At 36.2% G+C, this 17,446-nt stretch overlaps 2 protein-coding genes across 3 annotated transcripts; both read right to left on the bottom strand.

Annotated features, from left to right (window-relative positions):
- Positions 1–3,362: 3,362 nt before the first annotated feature.
- Positions 3,363–5,475, bottom strand: LOC105046653 (PLASMODESMATA CALLOSE-BINDING PROTEIN 2). Of its 2 annotated transcripts, XM_029265012.2 has the most exons (6): positions 5,236–5,475; positions 5,040–5,148; positions 4,815–4,879; positions 4,447–4,686; positions 4,332–4,365; positions 3,363–3,830 (listed from the first exon to the last, which is right to left on the bottom strand). In XM_029265012.2, exons 2-6 carry the CDS (start codon positions 5,045–5,047, stop codon positions 3,626–3,628), a joined length of 552 nt encoding a protein of 183 aa, XP_029120845.1. In that variant the 5' UTR covers positions 5,048–5,148; positions 5,236–5,475; the 3' UTR covers positions 3,363–3,625. The 2 variants fall into 2 exon arrangements, with proteins under 2 accessions (XP_029120845.1, XP_010923610.1); XM_010925308.3 differs by lacking the exons at positions 4,815–4,879; positions 5,040–5,148 and having other exon boundaries at positions 5,236–5,474.
- Positions 5,476–10,273: 4,798 nt separating this feature from the next.
- LOC105046652 (protein CANDIDATE G-PROTEIN COUPLED RECEPTOR 2) lies at positions 10,274–16,094 on the bottom strand. The gene is made up of 6 exons (XM_010925304.3): positions 15,530–16,094; positions 12,926–13,117; positions 11,069–11,231; positions 10,874–10,976; positions 10,708–10,789; positions 10,274–10,597 (listed from the first exon to the last, which is right to left on the bottom strand). Exons 1-6 carry the CDS (start codon positions 16,085–16,087, stop codon positions 10,520–10,522), a joined length of 1,176 nt encoding a protein of 391 aa, XP_010923606.2. The 5' UTR covers positions 16,088–16,094; the 3' UTR covers positions 10,274–10,519.
- Between the last annotated feature and the right edge of the window lie 1,352 nt (positions 16,095–17,446).

Raw genomic sequence — 17,446 nt, 5'->3', positions numbered from 1 at the left:
TAAACATAGGTCTAGTCCGATCTATAATCTTATAATCTTATTGATTGTACTGGCTCAACCTATAAATTTCATAAGATTTTCAGTCCAACCATCCAAACATGCCCTAATAAAAATTTAGAAGAAAGTTAAAGATTAGATGCCCAAGAAAAACAATGGAGAATAAACAAGGAAGAAAATAACTCCTCGGTGGCATCCGAGTGAGGGATATCCTCCTCCCGGTTTGAGTTGTTGGAACGCATGGTTGTGCAGACACATAATTTTTTGAGGACTCTGGTCAGATTAATGATTTCGGATGGTTAAGTGCATGCTGCATGGTCAAGATTTTTGAGTAGTTTAAATCTTTATTTCTCTAAATGACTGCTTTGGAACATTTTTAAATCATTTGCTTGTATATTTCTTCCGTTTGACCACATTTTCTGTTGTTCCCAGTGTCTCTATTGATGCTTTAGCCTTCACCAAAGTCTCTTTCTGATCCTACTGTTTGACAGGAGCAATGCAAGCAAACAAGAAACATAGTTACTTGGATGTAGGCTCATTTGTTGGAATGATTTCTTCCTAGGAAGTTCTATTTCTCATTTTCCAAAGCCATATCTTCTTTGCAGCTGTAGTTGTTGTTGGTTACACTGTCACTTAATTGTTGCAGTCTCAGGCACACTACCTGGAAGAAAATTATAACCTGCATGAGCTAATTGCATGCACCATGTCTTGATTTGCATGAGAATGACCTTTTTAGCTCAGACTCTCTAACATAAATGATGACCTAAACTCTTAAAGCATGAACCTTCTCTATCATGCATGCTTGTCCATGTAAAATAAGATCATCTAATCCAAGAAGCTGTGTATTTATTAATCAGGAAATTCTATGAAATGCTTGGACCAGTTGTGACAGGGACATCATGTTCTGGTTCATTCTCACAATAGAACTGTAACTATAGATAAATCTTGCCTGTTTTATGAAAACTACTTGAGCTTAATACATATTGCTTCTGCATTCACTTGTTATTTTTGACTGCATAACCTCAAAGTTGCTCTTTAATTGTTAATTTATCTTTACAGCTACAACTGCGTTATCCTTTCCAGATTCAAGCTTATTGGAGTTAAACATGAGAGTTGGCAATCTCTGATATCTTATTATACCACGCTTCCGCTCAAAAATCTTGCTATATTCTGATCCCCAGCTTAACTGTCATTTTTTTTCCTAATAATCTTTAACATTACCATGGCTACTATTTTGCTACGTACCCACGTTAGGCCTACTGTGGCCTCGTATATTTTGTTACATGATAGAAATGTCGACATGTCCCACCCTATTTGTGATCTTACTAATTTATTATGTGAACTCTTATCTGTAGAAAAACTCTGTTCCTAACATTAAATTTGTCCTCAACTTCTCAGTTTGCTGAACTGATGAAGCATTCTTGTCTAACAGTTAAAAGAGAAGCCCTCTTGCTTGTGTTTCCTTAGTAGAAATGATATAGTGGTGTAATTTCACCATTGTTTCCCATGCAAGGGGAAGCAATTTCATGTGATGTGTGATCAAAAGCATAGGTTCCAGTGGGAAGTTTCAGACGATGGAACCCTGGCACAGTATTGGAGCATGAAAGATCACAAGGGTGGGGACCTTATGTCAGCCAATCCACAATTACTCATGGCTCCTAAAGTTGCCACTCATAACCACAGAAACCTAATGCATTTTGGCCAGCTAAAAAGCTTTAAATCATACTAGGTTACCTAGTCAGTTCTATATGCTTAAAAGTAATGAATATTATTTCAAGCAAGATTTGCTGTCTTAATATTGGATCCTGTATTGATTCTATTCTATTACAATATTGATATGGTTCGTACGAGATGGTGAGACATATCGAATGTTGATAGAAAACTGCATGTCAATTCGATATCAATATAGTATATCCAGTATGGCCATTTTTATGACCCCTCTTATCTATGATCAAATTATCATGTGCATTCTAGAGGGATAAGAACATGGAGTCATGGAGACACCAAGCATTAGTAGAATTCTCTCATCCAATGTTCCCTGTTCTTATGAATGGAAGAAAGGCTCAGCTCAAACCTCAGGACCTGAGACTATGAGGTTCGTAGACCAACATCTACCGACAATTTATTCCAAGCCAAGCTCCTTTTTCTTTGTTTCACCTTTTCGACCCCCCGAACTTTAAGAAAGGAAAAAGAGGCCTCTTATCGCTTTCTATCGTGTATGTCCAAAGTTACAGCACCTTGTTAGATTTTAATTATAATCACTCCATGGTATACCTTGTTTCCGAGTCCAAATAAATGGAATGGATGCAAGAAAATCCTAAGCCTTTGTTGAACACATTTTAAAACTCTGAGATAAAATACTCCTCAGTATTTTTGTAGTTGAATATTCTCCATATGAAAGTATACTTATAGGCAACTAACGTACAGGACGTTTGGTTCACAAGAGCCAGAGGGAGGAAGGTGATGCCTAAGAATCAGAGGAAAACATTCTTGTTTGGTTGAAATTTTAAAAGAAGAGAGAATGAATAAACTCTTTCTATATAAATATATTTTTCACGTTTCATATGAAATAAACATCCACGAGAGTTTTAAAATTTTTAATAGAATAGAAATTGATTGCTCTTTTTTTCCAAAACTATCCTTTGAGCATCTACGATTAAAATTCTACAAAATATCAAACAATGATTAAGATAAAATACTAGATAGTTATACTAATAAATCAATATTATATTTCAATAATTATATTAATATAATATATTTATTATTAATAATATAATATTTTAAAAATATATTAATATTTATATGGATATAATATTATATTAATATAATAAATTATTATAATCTAATGTTATATTATATTACCAATATTTTTATAAAGATAGGAAGCAAAAACATATAATTTTATATCTATTAAGAATATAATACATATTCTATATTTTTTAAAAAAAAATAGATGTTCAATTAAAGATAAATATTTTTAAAATAAATTATATTTATATGATCAATCAAATATATCAAACTCGTATTTTCAATATTATATTTTTAAAATATTATCTTCGATAAAAAAAAATTATTTTCACAAACCAAACAAGTCCGTAAATATACCCCATCTTCCTTTTCTTATAGCTTGTATGAATCAAATTCTCTTTTACTTTATATTTCTTTTTTTTCCCCTTAAACCAACTTTATGCTTCTTTAGCAAGGCATTGCTTTGTTTGGTTTTGACTTCCAGCACCTCCTTTTGGGCACTCAGAGGGGTTCCATCCAGATGCATGATAGCATCAATACATAATAAGACAACATAAGAAAATAACATGAAATAGCAACCTGTACTCACTAGTGACAGCACATAAAGGCCTAGCAGAGAAGGAACCCATATACCAAGTCAATTAATTAATTTCTGCTTCCCTGAATTTAAAAAAAAAAAAAAAAAGGAACAAGTGTCTGTAGACAAAGACAACCAAGCCAAGCCCACCATTCCATGCCAAGAGCCAACAAATGGAATCAAAACTCTTTCCGTTGGCCACTTGGGAAAAGAAACAAACTCTAGAGTTGGAATGTATGTAGATAATTTGGTCCTCCAATTTCCTACTGTAGGATCACTCAACATCTGACCTCCAGGTTGTAATCAACTCATCCACAAAACCATGCCTGAGAACGTGATGGTTAGGAGGAGAGAACCCATCCAGGCCTTTGAGGGCAAGCCAGCATCACTGCCTTCAGTAGAAATGCTATTTCCAGAGGGTCCTATTCCTCCTCCCAAGACTCCTCCTGTCCCAGTGCTACTGGGTGGGCTGAAGGTGCTGGGTGTTGTGCCTGAGGTGGTTCCTGTGCTGGGGGTGGTGGGAGTAGTTGGTGTAGTAGAGGAAAGGAAAAAAAAAGAGGAAATAGATCATTTAGTATCGCAAGCAAATTTGCTACAGAACTAATACAAGGAAATAAGTATTGCAAGGAACTAGGAAGCAAGTCTTTTTTTTTTTTTTAAGGATTTTAGAATATTTCCTTCTACCTCGGCAATGGACAAAACGAAGGAAGAATCTGTATGATTAAAATAAGATGGAAGGAAGAGCCACTTGGAAGATAGAAAAACTTAGGGGGATGAGATTTCTCTCAAAGCCCACTAGAATAGAGATCTTTTAGAAAGGTGGTTGGTGATAGAAAACACAAAGAAGGCTCTTTTTATTCCCTTAAATTTTTTGATAAAGAAAAAGAAACCATATCATAGGGCCAAGCAGTGGTCCAAAGCGAGGAAATCTTGCTTTCATGTCAAAGGAGAGCAGATATTGAAACAAAGATGGTGTCAATGATTCCATCAAAGAGCAAAGAAAATGTACCCGTTACTTGCAGGGTATGTGCAACCACTGGTACCTGGAAGCCACAAGACAAAGGTTAATTGGTAAAATAGGGTGGTTTTGCTTATACTTGTGGGTGTGAGGACTGGTGACTTACTTGGGTCAGTTGTAGTGAGAGTGGCAGCGCCTGAGAAGTCACAAGCATGTTGAGCCTGCCCTTTTCTCTGGTAGTAGCTGTTGACCGCATAAGAGCAATGGGCAACCACTGTATTGGGATTATAGCAAGCCCCCTTTGGTTGAATAGGATTGCAGTCAGCCCCAGCTCCACAAGCATAGTCCAATGTCTTCTGTAGAGCAGTGCTACTCTGATCAGACTTGCAAACACACCAAGCAGCATCTATATATCAACACAAAAGAACACTTTTAGCTCATTTACCAAGGTAGATGGGAAGAGGAAATTGCATGCATAGGAAAATTCTCATAATACAAAAAAACTACTTAAGGAAAGGAATCATTCATATCTACAAATATGTTCTCTGGAAAAAATGCAGATGCATGGATTTAAGCAACATAGAGTCCCTGCCTCCTCCCTGACCACAAAATATAAAGAGAAACAAGGAAAAAGGATGAGGAAAAAAGAAAGAAAAGGTAAAACCATATATAGGTGAGTTTCAATCTTTGAGCTGATGTAAGTTAGAGTTGTACATCTTGCCTCAATAACTGAAAATTCAAATAAAGCAAAAGAAATACCGGGACATAAACAGATAGAAGATGTCTTAGGGAAGTGAAAGAAGGTCACACATCTTGTGCTGGGGAATGATTAGAAACAGCTAACTTGGTTCTTTTAGGACATCATACACTCAAGAAAGAGTGAAAAAATGCAACCAAAAAAAGAGAACATTAATAATAATAATAATAAATCAATATCTGAACAAGACAAGCTCACCTGATCCACCAATCATGACCACCATGAGCACCATAACCAGTGCAGTTGCCATGACTGAAAGAGATGAGCGAAGTGCTCAGAGAGAGAGAGAGAGATGAGTGAAGCTAGATGTGGGGATGTGGCAGAAGGGGAAGTGCTGGTTTTATCTTTCTGTATGTGCGCAGGGCCTTCATTTTTTACCCACTGTATTGTTCATCTGCTTCTCTCTGGAAGTGTGTACTTTGGGAAGCGCGAGCTACCCTTGCTTTTGGCCGTGCCTTTATATAATGGTCACAAACCCAAGTGTGGGGTCTTGGATGGATGTGGAGTAGAGTTAAACCCACCTACCACCATGGTTTTTGTTTGGGGCCCACTTGGCCGTATCCTCCTTTTTGGCCCGTTGATGTCCGGTTTCCCCGCTGGCTCTTTTGTTCTTCCATGGCTGGGCAATTGGCATCAGCATTTTGATGCTGCACAGGAGAAATTATCCCACACCACATGCATCATGGGTCCATATATAGACGATTTTAAACAACATCATTTCTATCATCTACTTTGATTTTCCCTTAACCAAATGGAGTCAAGTGGCTTTGGGCTCAAGCTGGTCCACCAATAACTCTATGATCAATGCTTGTAAAGGATGGAAGCTTGAATATGCTTCAAGTTTTTGTGTTTAACAACTACACTTCAATGCATTTTCTCAAACCCAGAGGCCATCCATCTCTGAATTGGCATCATGCTCAAGTTTTAATTCTTTAAGGTGATGATGCATGCAGGAGTAGACAAAATGGATGATGCATTGTCCTGAGCATACATAAGTGCAAGCATGTATAACAAATTATATATATATATAGTGTTGAAATATGCATAAATATACATAAATGCAAGCATGTATGACAAATTATGTGTATCATACATTGCATTTGGTGATATGAAAAAACAAAAAAGCTTTAGCAGTGCACGTTCAGTGATTCACGAGAACAACTTTATTTAAGTGAATAGCAGCACATATTCTTATAGGCGTCATTAAAGTAGGTTGGAAGGACACAATATCGTTGCAGATGATGGAGACCAGCCTAACAGGGAATATAATAAAGCCATTCCATCAAATGGGACCCATCTTTCTCCCCTCGCGATGCATGATTCGAAGCCAATTCAGTGTCATTACCGAGAGCTTTCTGAATGTTGTGCTCCGCTGACATGGCCTTGTCAAGGTTGCTTGTCAGTGATTCCACTAACGCTAAGGGGCGGTTGCTACTTGAATTTAAGGAAAAAAAAAATCTCATTAAAATATTTTTATTAAAAAATTGATATTTGAATATATGTTGTCTAAAAAAAATTTTATATATAATTGATCATAAAAAATGATATATGATCGGATGATTTATATTTAATTAAGTATTTTTAAAAAAAATTATATCAAATATCTATTATATTCTTATCTTAATAAAGATAAAAGTTCTCATCTCATTCTATCTAAAAATTTTAAAAATATTAAATTTTTAATCCATGATAAAATGAGTTTTTTTATATCCTATACGAATGTTTTTATAAAATATTAAAATCTTATTTCTATAAAAAAAAAATTACCATTCTTTGAAAATTTTGATCAAATATGAAATATTTCAGTTGACAATACTTTTCCAAATCCCTCCACCCGAGTCCTCATCATCTCAGCGCCCTCTGAAAGGATGAAGTGGGAAGAGGATGAAGGCTTGGCACGTAGCTATTGCTGCCTCTCAACCAAAGGGTGAGCTGGGCGAGGAACCACCTCGAGTTGATGCTAGAATGGTCTCTATCACTTTAAATAAAGTTCAGATAGTGAAGGGACAACACTATCACGATGTCAGCCTAGGTGTGGCACATCAATTGTGAAGATCACCTGCTGGCCCACCAAAACTTTGAAGCATCTGCTTTGTAGAAAAATTCAAGAGAATGTTTGAAGACGGGGACGATCAGTATAATTATTTTATTACAAAATTTCTTCATATTGCTTTAAAAAATAGATGAGTCAGGTATATCATCTAAGTAGTCCACAATTGCTTTGATGATTTAGAAAAGAGGTGATGACTATAAAGTTGCATCTCCTGTTTAGTTATTCTCCACTTTAATCCAAGTAGGGCTTCCACTTCTGGAACACTGAGTTTGAACTGATTGTCCAGGAAACTTACATGTTGTGAGTGTGAAAAAATCCTAGGACAAAGAATATTACTTTGACAAATAGCCTATAGAGTGGGGAATCCGTAACAATCTAGAATTTTATCTAAAAAAATTAATTAAAAAAATATTATTTATATTTTTTGATCTTCTATAGGACCAAACATACATCGACGTGGGTCCTCATAAGATCAACTTCTCTGAATTGAGAAAAAAAAAAAAAGAGATATGTATTAAGTTCAAAATGGAATCTAAGAAAAGAGAATATGTCTGCAATAATTCAGTGCCATCCAGTTCGAACTCTTTCTTTATGCCTAATAAAAGAAGTTCTTGACACACCATTATCTAGAATGCTGGTTTAAGGACTCCTTTTAGTTATGCTCACTATTATCCGAGTTCTTGGTTGCATAGACTATTTGTTGAGAATCAAAGCAATGTGTTCCTTTATTCTTAGCTCATTTTAGATGTTTAAAATATAATTATATCCAATAAAGTTAGGTCTCTGGTAAAAGATGCTTAAAAGGGAAATAATTGAACAAGGGAAAAAAAAATCTAAAGGAAAAACTGAACATGTTTATCAATTTTCCTGACATTAGAAATGCTTGTTGAATACATGGTAAATGTTGGATGTAGTCAATATAGCATAACATGTCATGTGCCCTTGTTTGTACCCAATGAGACCCACAAAAAGAGCCAATCACATGCTTAGAGTCCGAGCACATTGCTAATGTTCAGGCATCACGCAAAGCCATGATCATGACATAAAAGAATTGTTATGAACATCAAATCACAATCCATTTTTTGCGAAAAAAAATGTTGAATTGTATTTCGATCGTTTTGTATTCTTGATGCGTAATATTAATTCATTTGTCAATCAGTTCTTGAAACTGTTTTCATATGATCAAATTTTTATGAGTTGTTTAGGACTTTTCTTATGTGTTCCTGAACTATTCATGGTTTATATACTAAACTGTTTTCAAATGACCACCACGCCCCCACGGGACCTTTCCCCACGTTCAAAGCAGTAAATGGCAAAAAGAACTCGAAATCATGCACAAAGTATGGGTTTAAAGAAAACAAAAGAGAGACCGTAAAGCCTGGAAGGTTCCCTTTATCCAGAGACTTATCATTGAGCCCGGTTTTAATATAAGAGTGGGGACTCGTAACATGGAATCCACAAAATCGGGAAAAGAACAGTTCCAAATAGAATGAGAATAGCTCAGTATATGTTATAATTCTTGACGTAAAATTTACAAGAAGATATTATGGTCTCTCTCTGTTGTGAGTCAAGAAAAAGTATGATTTATATTGATCGAAATCTTCTCTCCCACATGAGGCATCTTTTAAAGGACAAAATTATGAGGCTCCAAATGACTATAGGCCCACTGAAGTCCACATATCGTAAGAGCCAAAGTGGACAATACATTATGTATGCGGATATAGAGGTATAAACCAGCCATCCGAGCCATTTGACCCTTTGATCCATGATCGCAATATTGACACCGTTTATAGGAATACTTCCTGCCCACACATACTCCCTCTTGACTGGAAAAATATGTTGTGATATAGAATAGGGGGATTCATTAGTCCCACGTCAGTTGTGAGTCAAGAGGGAATATGATTTATTTGGATTGAAATATTCTTTCCCACATGAGATATTTTTTAAAGGACAAAATCGTAAGACTCCAAATGGCTATAGGCCCATTGAAGCCCAAAGATGATCAGAGTTAAAGCGGATAATATCTCATATATGCGGATGTGGAGACATAAGTCAACCATCCGAGCCATTCAACTCTTTGACTCATGACCACAACAAGATCTAAATTCAAAAAACTACGTAAGATATATCCTTGTCCCCTAAGTGTGAAAATACTGATGAAACTAATTATCGCGGCAGAGAGAATTCATCGGACTGCACCCTGGATTAGTAGTCCAATAATTTTGAAGACATCACTAACCAAAAAGTTTTATATGTATCTTAACCTTAATAATTGTGTTATGAGGACATGAATTTATTTGTAGCAGATCCTCTATAATGCAAGTTACAGAGGAAATACATCCTTAAGATTAATCATGTTTTTTTCTCCATTTTAATTTTTGCTTGTCAATTTCTAACTTCATTTGGATGTCAAATTTAAGTCACCCATCTATCTTTGATCATATTTTATTTTATGCACTAAGTTATGTACTTGACAAATGAATCATTGGTTAGATTAGTGGGTAAATACGACTCCCTATCGAATGAATAGTTTGGTATGGATCCATACTTTCAACTCCATTATAAATAAGTTGATGGTCTAAAGATTTTTTTAACCCAATGTGAACCTGACCAATCGCCATCCCCAACCAGGTGATGGGACTGAATTTCCAGCCCTCGGAGACATAAAAATCATGCTAGAGCAACCAACCTGACTTCAGAGATTAGAGTTATTATTTTCTTTCATCCTACGAGTCTCCTTACCTCAGCAGCCACTTTTCCTTGGACTTAACCACTATCCTCTCATTTCCATTCACATTGTTTTAGTTTCCCCCCTTTTTCTTTCCAGCTTGTTTCCTCTGTTGTTCATCTTTTCAGACACAGAAAGTTAGTCTATTCTAAACTCTTGCTATGCTTATAGGGTTGACGTGGTTATAAATGCAGGACCTTGCAACTCCTGCACATTATGAGACAATAGAGCTCTTAAAGTAGCAAGCTCTTCGCCTTCCCAGGCTAGACATTATCTTGGGTTATTTTACTTGATTTACATCCCCATGCTTTCATGATATTATTCATATGCTTTGTACTACCACTATTTAGTGGCTTATTCATCCACATGTTATGAAGATACGAACTACTGTAAAAAAAACTTTCTACCTATTATTACAACACAAACTTCTCTCCGGTCTTTTAGTACAACCTAGATATCATGAAGAACATCTTGCATCCAATAACTAAAAATAGCTCGTTGTTAAGAGTATATCACTATAAACATTTCTGGTGCATTCAGTCTGACACAGTATCATGCAGTTAGTTGATTCATACAATATTTTTTAATCCAACAGGATCCAGTACTGCACTAATTTACAAAGTTATAGTAAGTGATCGATGTCGTAGACAGCTTTGCACTCACACCTCGAAAACGTTGTACAGCCTTGCTGTGCTGAGGTATTACTCCCAGTCAGAATCAAAGAAACCAGCATCTTTCATCTCAGAGTAGTAGACATTCTCCAAACGCAAATCTTCCTCCTGTAACCAACCAGAAAACAGAAAATAAAACAAGGGCATTGTATCAATTGTGGTAATTCTTAAATTATCCAAAAGTATGAATTTCATACTAAGGGGAAATGGAAGCCAACCTGGAAAAAATCTGCCAGGAATGTTACATACAGAAGTGGAAGATAAAGAGAGTGGTAGCATATAGTTGTTAGATTGAACAACCTGCATAGAAGCGACATTAAATGGTTGACAGCAATTATTTTGAAAATGATACCTCATCTTTTGAACAGCTGGGTAAAATATTACCAAAACCCAAATCCGGCTCCATTTCCCATAAGCACGCAAGCAAACAGGGACAACAGATTCAGCAAGAACATTGCACAGATGTAGTTGTAGAATGCCGGTCTTGCTGTAGAGGGTCAAAAGAAATTATCGAGCAGCCCAGCAGAGAACAGAAGACTTATAAGAGACATGTAGAATATAAGCTAAAGATAAGGATACCTGGTAACCTTTCTCTCCACTTTGAGTGGTGCATGGAGAAAATTATGCCATAAACTGCAGTAAGCAACAGCTTGTGTACAATCCACAAACCCCATTTCACACGATTGGTTGATTCAGTATTATCGATGAATAATGGAACTCCAAAACCAAATGCATAGAGAGCCTGAAGAAGGAAAAACTTTCAGAACCATATCATGTACATGCAATGTAAACATAACCAACAACCAGGGAAACTGGTGATCAAGATTAGCAGTAAATGTTGGTCTCCACTGATACACATATTCAAACTCAAGCCAATTCAGTTCAGAAATAACCATGCCCAAGCTGGTGTAATCTAATGAGTCACATAATGAGAATGTTCTGTTTTATATTTCATGCATTTTAAGTCATTAAACCAATGAATTTAGGATGTTTTTAAGTCATAACTGGTGTAGAACTACTCATATTAAATTCTTATATTCAGATAGTCAATTTTTTTTTTCTGAATGGCAAGGTCATGCCTTCTGGACCCCACTCATTTGGAGGACTTGTGTTAGCCAGTCATATTTTTTATTGAAAGTTGGGGAGTGGAAGTCAACCAAAGTCATCACAAATGTATCTTATTAGTGATGATGTCCATATGTAGGGCTTTAGGCAGCATGACAAATTCTATTTGAAAATTCATCCATTTCTGTCCTCCTCCAAACAATAAAAGTAGCAATAAAGGGAGCACAGCAGGTTATTCCCTCTCCACTTCTCTAAACAGGCATTCTTGTCCAATTCTTTCTCATCTTAATTCGTCCACATGGAAAAAAATTAATCTGACCATTCAATTTTCCTTTCTTGAGATGGATTTCTTTTCCCCTTTCCCCTTTTCCCTTTTCCCATATGGATTCTCTGTTTCTGTTTTTCAGATCACATTCTTTGGGGCACCCACTTTCTCAATGTTTGGCCATGAATTGTCATGCCTTCTTGCATTTTTACCAATCATTTGGTGCAGTGCTTATGTATCAGTTATGGAGATCGTGGTCGTCACCAGTAATAGTTAGGGCACAAACTGCATAAAGAGTTTTCGAAAGAAAAGGTCAGCACATGTATTTCTCAATTACCATCCTCTCTGATAGCAGAAAATTCAGGTAACAAACTTTGCTAAATTCAAAGGCATATCAGGATTCCAACCTCCCCCCCTCCTTTTCCACAGAGTCATACAAACATCTCATCTTTGTAGAAGCAGGTTATCTCATTTATGTATGAGAAGCATGCAACTTCTTTCAACAACCTCTTTCATTCAACAGTTATGACCCCCACCCAAGTGACATAGTCTGGCAATTGATAGTCTTTTTATTCCACAGGGATTTGGTATGCTAGTTCAGCACTCCTACACACTGCTCATCAAGATCTTTATCTAAATTTTGATATATTTAAAACCAAACCAGCTTTGCTTAACACTTACAGTGTCATTTTCTTGCTGGTGCTCTATCAGTTCTCATCATCATGTATTATAAAATTGCCCATAGTAGTCATGAGTAGAGAAATCATCATCTGTAATGCTACCAATGATGATAGAGTAATACATTCCGTTAGTGTAAGGATAGCTGAGTCTCTGCTCATATCTATATTCTAATTGTTCATGCCATAGGTCTCATAAGTAACACTTGACACATTGCATTACCCAAATTCTTTTCTGTTATATAAGACTAGAAATAAGAATATCTAAAATTGTCCTAGGCAAAGCTAACATAAAGGGCTAGCTATTGGCGCAGAAGTGCGTTGAACGAAGAATATCATAAGTTTGATACCTGACATAAGAATGGAATCAGATAAGCATGTTATGAAGAACTATATAGAATTTTAACAATAATACAGAGCAATGCTTACCTTGAGTAATATATCTGCAGAAACTATGACTCCTGAAATAACAAATGTACGCGTTAAAGCTTCCAGGCCACTTGCATGATTTCCTTGAAGTAAGAAGGCCACCAAGCTAACTTCCAAGAACAACATCCCCGATTTTGTAAACAATGATAACATATTCCATGAGAATTCCTTTCCTGGAGTACATTGCCATGCCTGTTCCGAGTTGAAGATGACAATTAGATAATGAGATAACTAGATAACTATATACAATAATAGTTTAAAAGTGAATCCATTGTTGGAAGAATGCGAAAGACAAATGTAACCAGTGATTGGTATAATGATAACAAACTATGACAAATCTGCACTAAGTTTGGGTTGGCATTCGAGTCTCGAACACAACAGCCTCCAAAAATCTAGGCACAGGGACAGGATATATATATTTAAATTAATATTTAATTTGATGACTAACCATGATATATTTATATTAAAACATAACGATATTTGTTTAAAGTATTCATCAAATTTTATAACTGTGATAATTTTATATTAAAAACATAATAACACTTCTTTTAAGTATCCATCTAATCTTAATAAGTTGATATTGAAATACAAGGACACTCCTCTAGAAATGCTTAAAACCTTAAGGGTTGCCAAAAGTCCCATACATGACACTCCGAAAAAAGTTCCAAGTCTTAGACACTTTCTGCTGATGTCAGTAGGTCACTTCAAATTGGAGTGTCCAACCATGTCCAAGTATCCAAAAGTGTTGATATTCTCAGAAAACTTAAAATGAAGTGTCCAGGTAACATATTATTAAGTTATGAATTGACTTGCATATATAGGTAAAAGAATATTTTTCCCAACAAAGATTAAAAGCAATAGAGTTCATAATAGAACAGCAATGAAACATTATTCAAGAAGATCTGGAATAAGATCACTCCATTTTCCTTATAACAATTAATTCCTGTTGCTTAACTGGTTACAACCCTCATACGTTAGCAGACTTGTACAAGCCAGCTAAGATACCTGCTGTTGTAGCTAATACTCAAGGAGAGAAACATAACTAGGGTGCTTTCTGTATTGCTGTGTATGGTAGTCACCATATACATGAATGAATACATAGATTTGACTTACAAGACTGCAAAGACAACATATCGAACCTTAACCGCAAAAGGCAACTAAGAACTATTATTCTTTGTTCCCTAAAGCTCTATTTTCGAGTCAGGTGGTTTTCTACAGGATGGATAGAGCCCAGATACAAAGATTCCAAAATTTCTGCACATATTAGCCAATCTCAATCACATAGGTAGTGAAGTAATTCCTTCTTTTATGCTCATATGCATGTGAGGATTTATATTGATGAGAAATAGATAGTAAACCCTCCCTTTAGTGACTATTCTCCATTTACTACATGTCATGAAAAAGGCTATGGCGACCAGAAGAAGTTAAAATAAACCATGAGGTCAACCTATCATATACCATAAAAGAAGTCATCATTCTCCCCAGAAATCCCTTGTGTATACATTCCATGGCATCTTAAAGGAGATATGTATCACAATAGGGACACAAGGAGGGAGTTGTAGCAGGTAACTGTGCACTGGAAGACATGGGTGCAAGTGCTTCCAATAGATAGATAAACTGAAAAGAAGTGTACAAAAATATATGAGTAATGACTGTAGTTTGTCTACACTGAGGACTAGCTTAAGACCATATCTCTTTTCAATAATTCATGAATTAAATACAACCTGAGCCTGCAGAAAAAAATAGACAAACTACAGTAGTATGTCTCGGCATGTCATATTACAGAATTTTGATAAATTTTTGTTTTAAACCATAGTCTTTGATATTTTCCCCCTGGTGGATGCCTAGCATTAGAACAGTATGACATGATGAGCACATTGCGCTGGCTAAGGGATGGCATAGGCAAATTATATGATGCATTAATCTTTAATCTGTTCAGAATAGCCATTATAAGTTGATAAGTTGCAATGATCACGCGGGGTAGCAGAAATTGCATTGTGTGGTTTATTTGGCTGAATTACAGGTGCGATTATGGTTTAAAACAAATAAAGCTAACGCTTCCCTCATTTCCAAAAATTGTAAGTTACCTCCTTTAGTCCTCACCCGATTTGACCTAGTGTTCTTTTATTGTGCATCATCACTCATTACCAGCAAAACTTGATGAAACTTTCTCACAGAACATTCTAAAGATTAAAATGGCAAAATTAAACAACAACAAACACTTAGTCTATCGTGCAACACTCAATCTCTTTCAGCCAAAAAAGCTGAGCCAGAAAGGGCTATATAGCACCAGAGGTTAATCACTTTGATCCATTCTTTTAAAAAGAAACCATGGCATCAGTTGGATTCAGGTTAAAAAAATTACATTGCAAATATTTACTCCAAAAATCGTGTTTTTTAGACATCTAACGCAGCAGGAGGCAAGAAAAGTCAGTATCGACTACTAAAATATCAAGCTTTTAACTTTTAAGAGAATTGTCGATTGAGGTGAACCCTCAGTTGCACTCTTGAAACCTATTCAAAAAACTTAATCGAAAAGCAACAGGAATACCGAAGACTAAAATCTTAGCATCTTCTAGGAAAAAGCAAGAAAGATTAGCATACCTGGAGAGCGCACCACAAGAGATTCAAAATGCTAACGAACCATAAGAGGGCGTAGTACGCGATCATGATGTAAGACCGGCCATAGGTGAGCTTTGCGAAGCTCCTCCGCGCCTGGGAAGCCAGGTACACGACGAAAAGGACCGATGGAACGATCAGGGCGATGTTGTACCAGATCCCATGACACTCCGAGACCCATGACGACAACACCGGCCCGCTCCCCTGTCCGTCCGCCGGAGGATGCCCTTCCGGCGAGATCGCGAGAGGGATCCCCGAGATTTGCTCCAATCCTCTCATCTCCGGGGTTCTTCGCGGAAGCACATCACGAGAAACCCTCGAACTCGAAGCCAGTCGAATCGAAAACCTCGATCCAGGGTTAAAAACAGAAGAAATCGTCAAACGCCGGAGATCGGAAGGAGAAGTTCTCAGAAACCCTAACCCTAGGTCGTACGGAGGAAGAAGAGAGAACGCTTGCGCAGTCAAATTGAGAACGAGACGCGGAGTCTCTGACCCATATCGGCCCTTCCGCCGCGATCCGATGTCGCGTATCTTAACGCACATTACCCGTTAATCGAACGGATGTCATGGGTCAAATTCGTCAAAAGAAGTACCGGATCAAATTAGTCTTCCATCAATTAGTACCAGTAATTTTTTTTAACAAAATAAAATATCATATGAGGCAACAGAAACATCAGCCGCCTCCTTCCACAAAGCATCACCAAAGTGGTGAGTCACATAAGAAGCAACTAAGTTCGTAGGACCATTTACCTCCCAATAATCATGTCTAACATCCATGGAAGCATATCTTTACACCATCCTCGGAATGTTCTAAGGTATGAAGTATGGGATAAGAGTGCATGGATTCCAACTACCCCTAGATTCACCCCACTGCTATAGCAAAATCACCCTTGATAATGAGATGATCAGTGCCCAGAACATATCCCCCATAGGTGTTATTGGATAAGCAACCCTTAGCTCCACTCTTGAGATTGAGATACCAAAGAGATGATTCCCTCTTATCATCATGAGGCCTGAAAGCAGGTGACGAATAATAAACCCCATATCATCATTATCACCAAATACACTATCATCGAAGTTAATCTTAAAGAAACTTGAGGACGAGAGCTCCCAGATAATAAATAAAGACACGACGGGTCTTAACCTTGCTAGTCTATTAGTAATCTCATCATCATTTGTGCTTAATTTATCTATCAAAAATAAAATTATTTACTTATTTTATGAGTTATGCCTGGTATTTATAACTCTACTCGTATAATTTAGCAAAATTTTAGGACCATCTGTTCCACTCTCATCCTTGCTCACAAAAAATTAAATTGTCATCATAATTGTTTGCATTTAGCTCTTATGCTTTTACTAATGAATGAATATAGAAAATATGGCAGTAACATATGTTAACGGCATATGAAACATAGATGTCCAACATTTGTAGTAGGCATGTTGATGTATCTAAATAGTAAATATCATTTGTCTTTTTTATCATCATATCTTATGCATGCTTTTGTTTAGCTGACAACTTTGTATTTTTTATTCTTATTGCATTGTGATCAATGACCAAATTTATCATCTTGTTTTATATGAGTAAAGTTTGAAAAAGTATTTCAGCTATTCTTTAATCAACTCATTTCTTTTTTGGTACTATTTTGGTTAAGGATGAGTTATTCTACGTAATAAAGTTTAGATGATTAAAAAAAAAAGTAAGAGCCCTTGTGACCCAAAGTCATCGTTATGAACAGTTTGTTGAGCTATATAGCAATGGTAACTAGCAGTTGCTTGTACGCAAAAAGATATTTTATGAAAATAATTGGTTTCTATCTCAAAAATTTTGATTGTGCTAATAATTTGTTCATCTTGTTTTATATGAGTAAAGTTTGAAATAGTATTTCGGCTATTCTTTAATCA

Source organism: Elaeis guineensis, chromosome 6 (assembly GCF_000442705.2).
Source record: "Elaeis guineensis isolate ETL-2024a chromosome 6, EG11, whole genome shotgun sequence".
Taxonomy (NCBI): domain Eukaryota; kingdom Viridiplantae; phylum Streptophyta; class Magnoliopsida; order Arecales; family Arecaceae; genus Elaeis; species Elaeis guineensis.
This window is presented reverse-complemented; position numbering and strand designations above follow the sequence as displayed.